Genomic DNA, 14,536 nt, shown 5'->3' with positions numbered 1-14,536 from the left:
CGTGGCTTGCCGTGCACTTTGGAAAGAAGAGTTTATGTTTGTATTCAACCGTGCATAGCCACTCGTGACAACAGGGTGGTAATTAATGGTTTCATTGCAGTTGTAGTTGCAAGTGTTTCATTTGCCTTTTGTTGGTTCTGCTGCGCCCTACATACTGCTGCAGTCCTTTGGTAAACGTGACGTGGGTGCACGTTGAACACGGTATCCAAGGATACGATTTGGTCCAAGCTGTAAAGCGTGTAGTGGATAAAACTATCGGCAAGCAACCAGCATGGGTAAATCGTCGCAAATTGCCATGGATCCCGATAGCAGCAGTGATCGCATAACAGCTCGAGTTGGATCGCGCACGAAGGTAATAAGCACAACAACAACTTTTACTTTTTGCCACATTTTAAACACGCCGAATGGAGTGCCCATTTCATCGATTTATTTAATTTTATTTGGAACACACAGAAAGCAAAAATTGTATTTGACCCCTCTGATCATCATGTGCCGCGAAAGCGCAACCGTCGCGGTGAGAACGATTCAGCATCAACGGGAACAGCTAAATTAGAACCAAGTCGGACCACAACACCGTTATCATCTTCCTCTACCGAAGGTACAAACTACAATAGTCATACACCAGCGACCAGTTCAACAGTCCCAGCAGTAACAGTTGGCCATCGTGGCACCGCGTCGGGGACATTGTGCCGTCTTTGTCAAAAATGTGGCCGCAATGGGCCAGGACGAATGCCTCGAAAAACACCTCTAACACCCTGGACATGTTCTGCGTGTCTCTTTCCCAAAACGGACAGTAAAGCAGCTGGTAACAAGCAAGGGCACCCGAAAAGTCACACGAAATCGGTCAGGGATCGAACAGCGGAAGAATTCGATAATATCAATGACGAAGAGAAAGAAGAAGAAGAACAAGAAGAGGACGAAGAGGACGATGAGGAGGAAGAGGAAGAAGAAGACAATAAGCAGCAGCATGATTTTGCCGGATTCAGCGAGACGGAGCTCTGTGGCCATGGGAATGTAAACGATGCTAAGCCAGACGAAAGAATATACGTTCCGATAAAACCTGACCCAAATGCGGATAGTGACGGTGACGTAGCCGATACCATCGCGCCCAGTAAATCCAATAAATCAGCAATAAAAACGGACCATAGTAACGATGACGAGGGAGATGAATCGGCCAAAGACATACGATACTGGTCTTGCGATGATGTATGTCGATTCTTCAGCAGACATTGTAGAGCGTGGGGTGATCTATTCCACGAACAGGTAAGCCACCTTTGTTAAGCATTCTGGCCATTCACAGTGCCTAACCACCACGGTATTTTGCAGGAAATTGATGGCGCGTCTTTGCTTTTAATGCGGAAGGGTGATGTACTGTCGAGATTTGGGCTTAAGCTCGGACCGGCAATGGAACTCTATCAACGTATTGTGGCTCTACAGAATGGAGACAGGGATATAGTCGATGTTCGATTGACTTGGATATAACATCGAAAAATAGTACGATAAGATGCCGTATCACGCTTTCACGTATCGGAAGGTTCGCGTTTGTGTACACCGTGTTTTACAAGTGCATGCAATGAGATTGTTTTAAATACCACGTAAATGGTGAGTGAGATGCTTAGTATAAGCTATAGATATACATTTAATATTACAATAAAACAATAAATACAAACGGTACGGTGCCTGAAACATTGTGTTTTGGATATTCATTCATAATCGCCTGTGAATGTAGGGGTTATCATTATTTTGTATAATCAAGTAAGTTTTGTTTTGTCAAGGGGACATTCGTTTTATTATTACAATTTTGTAGCACAGTCGGAACGGGAAATTATTTGTTGCATACGGTGGTGGGTATATTAGCATTTTTATTGATAAAAAATGCATTAAGAATGAAGTTTCGAGTGTGTGTGCATAGTGCCACGCACATCGGTTGCCATACCGGTCTTCCCAGAAATATTTACATAAGGCGCGTGAGACTTTTAATGGGTTATTAATACAACGTTCTTTTTTGTTTAATTGAATTATCTTGCTGAAAATTTCGTTCACACGTTGGTGCAAATCAATCTCATAAATACATAAACGTTTTTTTTTCTTTTCCACGAAAAAACCGCCCCTTGGCAGTGTCAAAATCGTTATCACAACCACAAAATTTAGCGTACCGCCGAAGGATGCTCTCTGGGAACATTCTCATCTCTCCAGATCATGTTTCTCTTCCATTTTGGGGTTAATCATATCTTTACAACGTACATATAATCTCCAGACATAAGATTCTGCGCAGGTACCTCTCTATGTTTGCTACCGTTATAATAAACTAATGGCAAAAAAATAAAACAAATACATCTGGTGCGTAGTCAGCCGCGGAAAAAGTTTTCCACATTACATCTGTTTCAGCTTTATGTTACTGCAAGCATCGCTTACGTCTTCGGTCGTGTGGGAAAACATTGTACCGTAAGCCATCATTTTACACAGTTTTAACAAATTGCCGCTGCTGAGTTTCCTGCCAAAAAAAAGAAGATGGCTAGTTGTGTTCTTGTACCAAACCAAGGCAATAACAGTGCAATGATTTCACACTGAGACGTTACTTTAATGGTACAGTAATTTTATCGTCCTTTCGTAAGTAAGCGGTGTGCAGGGAGTATTCTTTCCCGTTATTTATTTCTTGTCTCACACACACATCGCATCGCAGACTGTCGGAAGTTCGTTGGAGCGAGCAGTTAATCATCTGTGCTAACCAGTGCATCCGGGAAAACGATCCATTGACCTGCAGAAAGCACTAGCTGAAACTCTTGCCAAAAAGTAAACAACCAAAATGGCCGTCGGGAGAGTGGCTGGCACGGGAAATATTGGATACTCTTCGAACTACCGAACTGGGGGTGAGATCACTTAAATTGAAACCTAGCAAGTGCTGCGGCATTCAATGCCAAAGATCGGCGTTTGCGATTATCCCGATCAACGCTTACTTACTTACTGTTTTTAATTTTTCTACTGTTTCAGGACGATCCTACCATGGTGGAATAAATGAAGAAATCATATGGATTAGTATCGGGATGGCGGTTACCATCGCGATACTAATCACCTTAGCATTAATTTATCTGGCCTATGAAAAATGCCAAAAGCGTCGCCAACGCTATATACAAGCGTGAGAAAACTGTGAACCCATACAAATCCTCGATGTTAACCGCATGATGTAACATCCACTGTTAGTAAACGCAAATAGACCACCAGCTTAGAAAGGGATGCAGGAAAACCACACACACACACACGCATAGCAATTCTCTACCACCACTAATGGACCAAACTAATTAAAAGATTGCCTCTTTAGGGAAGCACTTAAATAAAGACATAATATATAAGGTGACAAATTAAAAGCAAAAGAGAACGAAAAAAAAAAACAAAGTAGCTATAAACCCCCGGCGGGAATGATAAAATCAAATGAAGTCTAATACCAACCACTTTTTAAATGCTATACATCATACATTTATATACTCAACAAGTAGGAGTTTATCCACTGAGCTCAACCCCACGATGTGCGCGTGTAGCCAAAGTCTACTAGTAGGCATAGCAGGAATGGGAGGACATTTTTGTTTGGCACGGGAAATATGAACCGGTTATTGTTACGACAAGTATATTTATACGCGTTTTATCGTAAACCAGAGCCTAACGGAAACATATTCTTTTTGCGAAGAGGGTGGCCACAATCGTAACATTATTAAAGCCAACTTTACAACACTTTTACTGGTGGAACAAAATCAAAGAGTTTAATTATACTTTTCATCGTTTCGGTAGACCACCAAACGACGGTGTAAAATAATAAGCACAAACACGGACATTTTGAGCCTCTAGGAGAACTATTCTACTGTACTAACTGTTATTGCATGTATGCGTCCTGTTTTAGGAGTAAAAAAACGTAGTTCAAAACCCTCTATCTGTCCAGTGTATTTCACCAAAAAATGTTGTTAAACTGCACTCGCGTTGCGATATTGCGTATAAAATTGATAACCAAACTAACACAGGTACAAACACCTGCCCCTAACCGTTTTAAAAGTTACGTCAGTCGTACACTGAAACCAAACCAAAAACTGATAATGAATTGAATAGACACCAACTTAGTAATTCCTCCACAACACGATATTCTTTACCCTCATACCATTTCCTGCTGTTCTCTTTCGATGTGGAACAATTTTAGCTGCAATGTGCTTTCTTTTATAACAATATTAACTAACCTGAATAACGATGGCAGCCCAATGTTTCAACAATACAGGAAGGAAGGAAAAATAAAGCGATCGTAGAAACGAAACCTTTGTGTTCTTGCAAAGCTTTTTACTCAGATTGCCGTCAGCAGAATGAATGTAGTAAGGTCTGAGAGGGATGGTTCAACCGTGATTCGCACTTACTGAAATAGTGTAATGCCTTTACTGCATTTCAAGCCAGTTCCAAACCGCCATTACTTACCAGACACATGAAAAGAAATAGAAGCATCGTACGCATGATACAGCATGATGGTAAGTATTTTGTGTCCTTCGTTGGCATTTTATTTTTCTTACACTGTTATAATTGTTTACATTAAAGGGTTGAAAAAAACTAAAAAATCTGTTAACCAGAACAGTAAGGATGGTCGATGAAAGATGTGGTAAAATGCGAAGGATCGGGCCATGAATCGTGAATGCGATTAACACCGTATCTCATTTAACATGTACACATACACAAAAACGTCTATTAGCTGACTACGATAAAATTGATGACCAACACCGCCAAAGTGTGCAGATTGATGTTTAGTTGCGTTCTAAACTAAGCTCGGCTATCGGTGTTATGCTGTCCAGTCCAATACAACACACCCACATATACAGGTACGGATAAGATTCCTTTGTTAATTTACAGATCGGGGTACATCGGTCCAATTTGAGCAAAAAGCGGAACAGTTTGCAGTTTGATTCAAACACTTATTCGCTGATCGATTCTTACTTTTTCACTGAGATCAATTCTTGAATCAAGAATTAATAATATGTCAACTGCGGAGATATAGCAAATTGAGGGACACTACCGATTACAAACGTGTATTAACGTTTTTACCACAGCACACTGCTGGATATTTCAATGGCTGTAAATACTATGTCTCATTTTTAATTCTCTGGGTGTGTGTCTGCATATGTGTGTAAAGTAAGACTTTGTTTTTGTATTACATGTATACAGGGTAATGTTGTTGGGTTTACAATGTATATCTTGCTCCTCCTCAATTTTTTTTCAAATAAATTGATCTTGCTTTTAATGTTCTCTACTGCGGCATTATAACTACCATTAGCTTAAAGATTTTCAGATCAGTCAATCTCCGCGATCATCGAGTTATTTCAAATGTTGTCCATAGTCGGATAGCTGCTTATGCGTTACATAGCCTGTGAGAATGAAAACACATCAGTATAGTTTGAACAATGTCGTAAAACTTTTTCCTTCGAGGTACCTGATATTGGAGCTGCTGCCATTTTAGCATTCACAGATTTTTGTGCCACCGTGTCCATCGCCATCAAACTTCCGTTAGTCAGTGCTCCTATTTGCAAATAACCGTTTGAATTGATAGGTTGTTTAATGCTCTGGAAGCAGTTAAAAAAATTAAGATTAATTAATTTGAATCGTTGTAAATACTTTGCGATCTATCCGATGCAACCTGTTTGCCAATACATACGTTGACTATCGGTGCTGGTACATATCCAGATGTGACGGTAAGCGGCATGGCCGATGATCTGTTCTGATTGCCATTATTGCCCTGCATCATGAGCATTGGTGAACTTGTTTTTGCTTTGTTCATGCTTCCGAATGATGAGTCTATCTCATTCGATCTGCTGGTGCTGCCCAGGTGCCTATCCTGTTCGTGACTATTTCCGATCGATTCCGTTGTTTCATCGCTATACTGTATTCCACGAAGCAAGTACATTAATTTTAATAATGAAAAGTACAACTCTTCACTTACACAATTATCACTAAATTCCACTTACCCCATGGAGATCTTGGCGTTCTGCTTCCTGATCGTAAAAGCTCGTGCTATCGTCCTCGCAGCATCCACTGTTGCTGCAGTAGTCGGCAGACGACCGATGATCATGCCCGCTTAGGTCCGCAATGCTACCTCCCGACGACGAAGATGAGGGTAAGAGGCATTGGTTTTGTTCCTTGCTGTAACTTGCCTCCTTAGTGGAGCTGCCCGTTATGATGTGATCGACACGATGGTGTTCAGTGAAAATGATAGCAGTTGGTCCAAGCACAGAATTAAATCCTGGTTTGCCGTTTCCAGTTATGTCATTCAGACCGTCTGGAATGATTACCTTCACTTGCAGTACATGCTTTACTCTGATGTACGAATAACCAAGTACGATGACTGAACACATCATGATAATTCCTATTAACATGAATGGTTGTACGGCGTTCTTGATCTCCATCGAGCACCAGTGCGCCAACGGTTCGGACCAGGGACCATAATGTAACACTATGTTAGGTGGAGGTGAATCAAGCCAAGTAAATTCAGTAGGACCATCTGCTATCGTATCATAATTTCCACATTCAGCATATGCTACAAACCGCTTCAGATCAGACCACATTTTGTTCAATTCTGTCCAACGATCGCTGCACGAAAGCTTCTCAAAGGCTGTTGCATTCGGTCCGGCAATATCTACGTTTACTGCACGCACCAGAAATTCATACTTCGAACTATCGCGATTCTGGCATATTGCTTCACGAAGTTGACACTCTGTTTTGCGTTGCTGGTAGGTAAATGTCTGCTTTGCTTTCACCCTCAATTCATAAAATTCCAAACAACCAGAAGGCTTCATGGGAGGTTTCCAACCAATAATCAACTTGGAACCGTTGGAACTACTATTAGTGCTTGGCTGTCCGATCGCTTGCGGTTTCCCAACCAGTGTGCGAACGCGCACAGGTTTGCTGTTGTTTGAAAATCCGATTGTCAGGGCACGTACAGTAATGTTGTACTCTGTAAATGCATCCAGATTTTCGAGCGTTTGCATCACTTCTGTTTCCGGTTCCTCGACGTTGTACTTTAACGGATGTTCATTGTAGTTAATTTCGTAGCTCATTTTTCCTCCATTTATATGTTCCGGTGGTTCCCAGTGCAGGGTGATGCTTTTGTTCGTTATTTTACGAACTTCCAAATTTCGTGGCGGGGAAGGAGCTAAGGTTAAATATGAAACAGAAACAAAAAAAGATCAATATAACCAAAAAGACAAGATATAAAAAGAAAAGATAACCAAACACTTTGTCACCCACACGTGTCGTGCCGTTTTTTTTCGTTGCGCCGATAGTGCCGAATGCGAACACTTCTCTCGCAGTCGACTGTTTTTTTGTATACCACAATAAATCGTACAGTGGTGCTAACACAGCTTTGCGCTTGCTTAGCGAGTTCTTGGAATAGATAACGTTGTTTTTTGTATTATGATTATCAACACAAAAGAGCCATAAATTTAAAAGGAAAGTTAACTTATATTTATACACCATTTCATGTTATTTTGTAATGTAATCATTTACTTTTTAGTGCGATATGAGAAGCAATGCTTCGATAAAAACAGCAAATGCAATAATAGCTAGACAAAGCAAAGATAGAAAACATCTTTTTTTTGTCTGAAGGTTAAAAGCTTAAGAATTTTCGCTGCAGTATGTTAATTGTATTGCAGTAGCAATATGTTAATTCATTTTTTACTGTACACGTTTTATAAATGTAGCCTTTCAAAAACAAATACCAAGAAATTAGTATTTGTATAGTATTAATAGCATAGTATAAAGTATTTTCGTACCTGCTTCCCTTGTTGTGTTGACTAACGGTACGCTGCGAGGTCCAATTTGTGTCTCGGAGTACATGGCAATTTCAATTTTGTAAGTTATGTAAGGTTTCAGATTTTCCAACCGACACTGATAATGATTCTTATCCGTTACGTTTACTGTCAGTTCTGGTTCCTTACAGCCAAGTGTACGAGGACTCGAGATCGGACAATAGTAGATGATATAGCCAGTGTGTGCCACATCACGGCACTCCGTTTTCCACTTCAGGTTTATGTGCGATGACAGCATCTCGGTGATCCAGATAGTTTTCAGCTTACCGATGTCGGATTTGTGCGTGGCTGTGCAAGCCGCCCATACCATCCCCGATGAAAGATTTCCGGCATTAGCTGATACAGCAAAATTAAGCGTTGATCCGGCATCGCTTAGTACGAAAGTAGTCTGATCTGGTGTGACACTTGTAAAATTGATCGATCCATTGCAATCGTTCGGAGAGTTGCTTGTTGTATTGCACCAGAACACCGTGTAACTTGTGATCTTATAACGAACATCAGCAAGAGGCTTCCAAAACAACGTGAACTTGCCCGAATCAGAGAGCAATTTGTCGATCGAAGGTTTGCCGAGACGATACTGACGGCTCGGAACAAACACTTCACTGCTACGTTCGGAAATGCCTTCTGCATTGGCACTGCGTATGCTGAACGTGTAATCCATATCAGTAATATTGTATCGGATCATACCTACGGCCGTGATTAGGTTTTTACTGCAATAGAATAGACAGATAATTAGAAATATTATAATGCGGGATAAGTCTGGATGATAATAGTTATATTTTTATTGGGTAAAAACATCATAACTTCCAAACTTTACTACTCAATCAATCGGCAAACAACTGAATCCAAACGATATCTTATATCAGTGTGCACTTGTGTTAACCATTATTAATGTATGTGAAGTTAGCAGAAAAAAAAACTTTTGGTGAAAGTACTATTTAAATTTATCTTTCGTTAAAGAATACACTAATTCCAACTCAGACATACATTTTATGCGTGCATTAGATTCATTGTAATTAATAGCAAAATCTTTATTTCACGTAAATACTGGGTTTAGAAACCAAAAAGAAGAATATGAATGCTACAGCTCGAGAAACAGCGTTACAGTGGTCATAAATGATACTTACATAATTCTTCCTTTCGGTCCAATCACTGTGACATTGTAGTAGAATCCGCTGCGTGCATTATGCTGCCAGTCGTCTAATTCCCTCCAGTACACGTACATATCCTTTTCGTTAGAGTCCTCGAAGCCACCAATGGCCACATCCGGAGGCGTATCCGGCTTACGGGGTAACGTATCGAACAAGCAGCTAGTAAAATTCGACCACAAATCTTCACCTTCCTCAGTCGAATTCATGCGCATCCTAATACGTACATCGTAGGATGTCGCCGCATACGGAAGGTTCCGCAGGGGTAGTGTATATTGCACGTCGTTAAGCATTAGCTCATCGGTGCTTACCGTGTGCCATACATTGTTGTCGAAGATAGACAGTAGCTTGATTTCGCATATAAAGGTTTGGAAGCCGAAATGCTTATACTTGTACCACTTTTTCCACTGGAGTATCGCGCTGTTGGACGTGATATTTTTAATTTCCACTTCGAGGGGGATATTTGGAATGATCACATCGTAGTGATTGACGACGATATATTGAGTCAACGTGGCCAGCGGATTCTTTGCAGTCAATATAAAATTATATTTTTTTTCAATCCTCCTGTAACCATTGGAAATATCAATGATGCACTTTGTTTGATTCGTCTGGTTATCGGCAACGAGCGAGCAATTGTAGTTTTGTTGGATGGGCGATACAAAGTTATGCTTCAGATCGTAAGTCGTGGCTATCGTGTTTATATCCGGCGTGAAGGTGCACACCATATATTTGTCCCAGAGCGGCGCACGACACTTGAAGTCTTTCACTTCGCGCGGCTTGTGACCAATTTGGACGGTGCGGATACCGATACCATTCGTTCCATCCACTTTGCATGTGTATTGATAGTTTTCGTTCGATTCTGCCCGTTCGACCGCAAACTCGATGGTAGAAACATTTAGTATCTAGCGAAATGGTATATGGAATCCGGTCAAAAATTATACGCGTGTACAGTTGTAAAAATATGTAGATCCTACCTTCACTTGTTCTCGTGGAACAGGTACATCATTTTGGTAGAACATGAGATCGCTGCTGTTAAACTCTCGTGTTACTCGCATATCGAGCATACATAGCAACGAGAACGAGTCATTCACCTCTTTGTAGACAGGGTGTTCGGGGAAAATCCCTACTCAATAATAACAATAAGAAAGAAATGTGTCACATACGGATTTTAATGAAACGTTGTTTAAGAAACTAGGTACTTACATCCAGAAAATTTTTTTTCAGCCGAAATTTGACTCACACAACACATCCAACAGATTAAGAATACAATTCCTGCACGATACATGGTGGCTGTATTCTGAAAAAGTAGAAATTTTGAATGTATCTATTTACAGTACTTCATACTTTAATGCTATGTTTCGCCGTCGTTTAACCAGTTACTAATAATCACTATTATTAATTAACTAGCTTACCCGGCAAACCTATCTTTGCCCTTAAACATGCGTTTTGTAATTAAAGCAAACATTTTGAGAGTTCAATCTTGATCCGCGATTAGAGAATATTGCTGATTATTTGAAAATTCTTAAATTATGACCATTTTTAAATTATTCACATAATTGCTTTTTATTTACAGGGAAACACACATGATAAGCTGCGGAGAGCCCACTTTTGGAAATCGCGCAAGCGAATATGAAAGTGCGGAAGGTTGATACGGAAACACCCAATATGTTAGCAAATCGCCCAATATAGATACGAAATCGCGTGCAATTGATATAAAATGTCAGATTGGCGAGGCGGATTGAATGCTGGGTATATACTTGTCGGTTCGAGAGTTGAAAAATGTAAACAAATATTTTTAAAATAATTTTTAATTAAATTAAGTAGTTTGTGCTTTCGAAAATCGAATCAAAATTATTGTTTAATAATATTATTATAATATTATCTCACTCAAACTGAAATTGCGAACTATAACTGTAAACTGTATTTCAAAAACATGCTAAAATTCAAATTGAAGATTTCAACCAGTGCCTATATACACCCGTGTTCAAAACTGTTCTGTTGAGAAGGCTAAAATTCGTTGGGATATAGAAAATATTTCATATTGGTCTACAAGCGAAGCGTCTACAGTTTTACGGATTAATCTTTGGCAAATTTTGTGTGCTTTGTGGATATTTACAAAATAGCATAACGTACGTTAGTTTTTGGTGTATACAATCATGCCCCTGAAGGTATGTATACGTTTAAAATAGTTCAATAGTTCATTTAAAATAGTGTAAAAGTTTAAAATTTCCGTGCCTTTTCATGTCTTGCAGGCGCTTGAGTACGAAAGGAGTAATTTCTTTGCCGATGAATTTTTGCTTCAAGAACGTACCGTGTAAAAGTAAAGTAAGTTACAATAGAGCAAAGGACTGAGGCAAACTAACTGTAACTAAAATCGGCAATTTTTAATTTTATATAAGCAAACATGAGCTCTAGCCAAAGCTCTGAACTAGCTCAAAGTGCAAACGGGGCAGTGCAAGCACTTCGACGTCGAAAGACTACGAGCAACGAAGATAGAGAGCGCGTGGTAACGGCGTATGAAAATGCAGCAACTCATGCTGCCATTAGCCAAATGCTGAATATAAAACTAACGACAGTTTACGGTATTGTCAAAAAATACCAAACAGCATTTCAGGTCGAAGCCAAGAAACGTGGTGGCAACGGGCAGAAAATATTATCGCAGCAAGCCATAAGTGATATTCAATGCTGGATCAACGACGATTGTACGGTGACGGGATCACTCGCACAAAAATTTTTGCAGGAACACGGTGTGCGAGTTTCCACTACCACCATAGCGAGGTGCTACCCCTCGAAGATGGCACCATCTTCAAGAACTACCCCTTGAAGAAGATGAAGCAAATACCGGAGCGGCGTAACGCACCGACGACCATCGAGGATCGGAAAATGTACGCCACACAATTTTATGGCGTGGCGCGCGATGTTGGATTTAATGTCAGCATGCGCACGCTTAAAGGACGATCTCGGAAAGGTACGCCGGCCACCGCCACCGTACCACAAACTACGTAATATAATTAAAAAATATTTTTTAAAATGTTTGTTTACATTTTTCAACTCTTGAACCGACCAATATATACCCAGCATTCAAACCGCCTCGCCAATCTGACATTTTATATCAATTGCACGCGATTTCGTATCTATATTGGGCGATTTGCTAACATATTGGGTGTTTCCGTATCAACCTTCCCTACTTTCATATTCGCTTGCGCGATTTCCAAAAGTGGGCTCTCCGCAGCTTATCATGTGTGTTTCCCTGTATTTATCACTCACTTTACGCTTTAATGAATAAAATTGCACAAATAAATCGACAGGTGTACCTACTTTGATTGATTTATTCGTTAGAACTTTTTTGTTTCAGAAGTGTTCAACATTATTCCTGTTGAAAAAATGGCTATGCCTACTTGATAACTCCCGTAGGAAAAACAGATAAGATCTCATAATATTGGTCAGAGGTCACCAAGCGAAACGAAAAGTAGCGGTAAACCTATTCTCCTAACGAACATTCAGCAAAAATTTCATACAAATACCGCGACACGAGAATTTTATATATATAGAAGATAGATTAAATCGTTTCGCTATAAAAACCAACAAAAATGTTTCAACATGTACAGTTTCTTATCACAGTAGGGTAAGTGCGCCAGTTTTCGGCAGGTTAGTGCAGGTGTTTTGAAAAAAACGAAAAAAACACCTTTTAATTGCAATGAAAGTAATGTTATTTCGGTTGATAAACTTTCCTAGTATCTTTCTGCATTTTCATTTTCGTGATTCTAATGCGTTTTATGTGCAATATTTATGAAAACGTAAACATTGGTTTTGTTCCTGTTTTCGGCAGGCTGTGTTCCTATTTTCGGCAACGTAATTAAGAACCGTTAAACGTTTCAGACGATTGAAATGATTAGAAAATTGAATTTTAAACAATTTTCTACTCTTATTTGGCTAATTTTGTGGCCGCAAGGTGGTTAAAAATGTAATTTTATGCTGCCCGTTTCGACAATTTTGCTGTCAGATTTTGCAGTTTTCATGCTTAATCTAGTAGACCACGCTGTCATTGCATACAAATTCACACAGTTTTGTGCTGTCAAACATCATCTTTCGGCATGTACCCATTTTCGGCAGCCTTTAAAGTGAAAAATAAATTATTTATCTAATTTTTAATTTTTTTTTAAATAGCATAAATTTTAGAACCATTTAATCTGTCAGAAATGTGCTTCATTCTTTTTTTTATGCAGTGGTTTCCTATTTCCAGTACCTGCCGAGTTATCGACTGACAGCAAATTGGACGAAATTTTGTTAACACTTTATGAAAATTGCGATATTTCGGAAAATATTGGGTTAAATGCAGCGAAACTTCGTATTTGGAGAATATCTATTGGTATTTACGTTTTAAAATAGTGTTTGACCGCATTCTATAACGCATTTGTATATAATTTAGCTTTTATTACACATCTGCCGAAAATAGGTACACTGCCGAAAACTGGCGCACTTACCCTACTTCGATCGTAGTATTTTTTTTTACTATTTTTTGCAAAATAAAAATTTATTCTACGTGTCTGGCAGGAACTTTCCAGCTAAGCTAGAACCAAAAAATCATCTGCTAAACATATGTGAACAAAATTGTCCCTTAAGGACAGCTTTTGAAATAGGACACAGCATGAAACCAACTATGTTCATGAAAGAAGAAATAGCAATTGGTGCTGAAGAATATGAAGAACAAGCAGCCAGGCATGTTTATTCTGTAGAGATGTTTTCCTCGAAATCAAAACAAAATCGTCCCGGCCAGCGTCAGATACTGCACACACACTACCATGGCATGCACTGCCCACACATCATCGAAAATTTTCACCGCATTCTGTTTTTTTACGTGTGTGCGTGTATAGTTGTAGCGTTTTAGGTCAAGCTGTTTTCATCTACTCACCTGTAGTAGTGCTACACCTTTTTATATTCTATTTTGCTTCACGCTTCGCATTGCGTCTTCGCTTATATCCAACACATCCAAAACACGCCCGACGGACCTAAAGCCGAATAGTGTGTGCGTGAGCCCTCGTGTGACTGCTGTCAATTTCCAAGAAACAGTTTTACGTCGCTTTCAAAGTTCAATCTTGGATCAATGTTGGAGGATTTCTTTTTTGCAAGAAATTAGTTCTACCATTTGATAGATTCGCATTAGCTACTACACTTTTGTACACAATATGGCACTAATTGTTACTGCTCCTATCTTTCCAACTGCTTTTCGACTGGCACTACACACAATTCAGTACGCAACAAGTGTACGAAGAAGGGAAATCATCATCAAAATTACGTATTGTAATCACAGCACCGCGTACAACACAAAATTTTATACTGTTTGCACTGGAATCAACACCGTCTAGTAGCCACTGAACACTTTTCCCTTGGTCTAGCCGAACGCACATTCATTTTCGTTCTGGAAACGCCTTTCTGCACTAGCTTTAGCCTGCCCGTTCCTAGAAATCCGAAGAGTACTCCGAAAACACCACCGTGCTGATCTGTTTCTTTCCTCGACGAACGAAACGAACCGACTGCATCGACGCTCTTTACTCTTCTGTCAAA

The 14,536-nt window shown here is 39.7% G+C and overlaps 3 protein-coding genes across 5 annotated transcripts; 2 read left to right on the top strand and 1 right to left on the bottom strand.

Moving 5' to 3' along the window:
• Nucleotides 1–52: 52 nt before the first annotated feature.
• On the top strand, nucleotides 53–1,686 carry LOC125761389 (nucleolin). The gene is made up of 3 exons (XM_049422470.1): nucleotides 53–352; nucleotides 454–1,263; nucleotides 1,327–1,686. The coding sequence occupies exons 1-3, from the start codon at nucleotides 272–274 to the stop codon at nucleotides 1,480–1,482; spliced, it is 1,047 nt and encodes a 348-aa protein (XP_049278427.1). The 5' UTR covers nucleotides 53–271; the 3' UTR covers nucleotides 1,483–1,686.
• Nucleotides 1,687–2,164: 478 nt separating this feature from the next.
• On the top strand, nucleotides 2,165–4,294 carry LOC125761391 (uncharacterized). Of its 3 annotated transcripts, none has more exons than XM_049422476.1 (3): nucleotides 2,165–2,586; nucleotides 2,684–2,870; nucleotides 2,992–4,294. In XM_049422476.1, the coding sequence occupies exons 2-3, from the start codon at nucleotides 2,807–2,809 to the stop codon at nucleotides 3,138–3,140; spliced, it is 213 nt and encodes a 70-aa protein (XP_049278433.1). In that variant the 5' UTR covers nucleotides 2,165–2,586; nucleotides 2,684–2,806; the 3' UTR covers nucleotides 3,141–4,294. The 3 variants fall into 3 exon arrangements, with proteins under 3 accessions (XP_049278433.1, XP_049278429.1, XP_049278432.1); XM_049422472.1 differs by having other exon boundaries at nucleotides 2,165–2,610; XM_049422475.1 differs by having other exon boundaries at nucleotides 2,165–2,614.
• Nucleotides 4,295–4,500: 206 nt separating this feature from the next.
• LOC125761377 (cytokine receptor) lies at nucleotides 4,501–14,518 on the bottom strand. Its single transcript, XM_049422450.1, has 9 exons — nucleotides 13,884–14,518; nucleotides 10,175–10,268; nucleotides 9,946–10,094; nucleotides 8,951–9,873; nucleotides 7,788–8,533; nucleotides 5,985–7,168; nucleotides 5,675–5,899; nucleotides 5,453–5,582; nucleotides 4,501–5,387 (listed from the first exon to the last, which is right to left on the bottom strand). Exons 2-9 carry the CDS (start codon nucleotides 10,254–10,256, stop codon nucleotides 5,338–5,340), a joined length of 3,489 nt encoding a protein of 1,162 aa, XP_049278407.1. The 5' UTR covers nucleotides 10,257–10,268; nucleotides 13,884–14,518; the 3' UTR covers nucleotides 4,501–5,337.
• Nucleotides 14,519–14,536: the final 18 nt, after the last annotated feature.

This window comes from Anopheles funestus, chromosome 2RL, assembly GCF_943734845.2.
Source record: "Anopheles funestus chromosome 2RL, idAnoFuneDA-416_04, whole genome shotgun sequence".
NCBI lineage: Eukaryota > Metazoa > Arthropoda > Insecta > Diptera > Culicidae > Anopheles > Anopheles funestus.
Note: the sequence above shows the minus strand (reverse complement) of the source record. Positions and strands in the feature narration are given on the sequence as shown.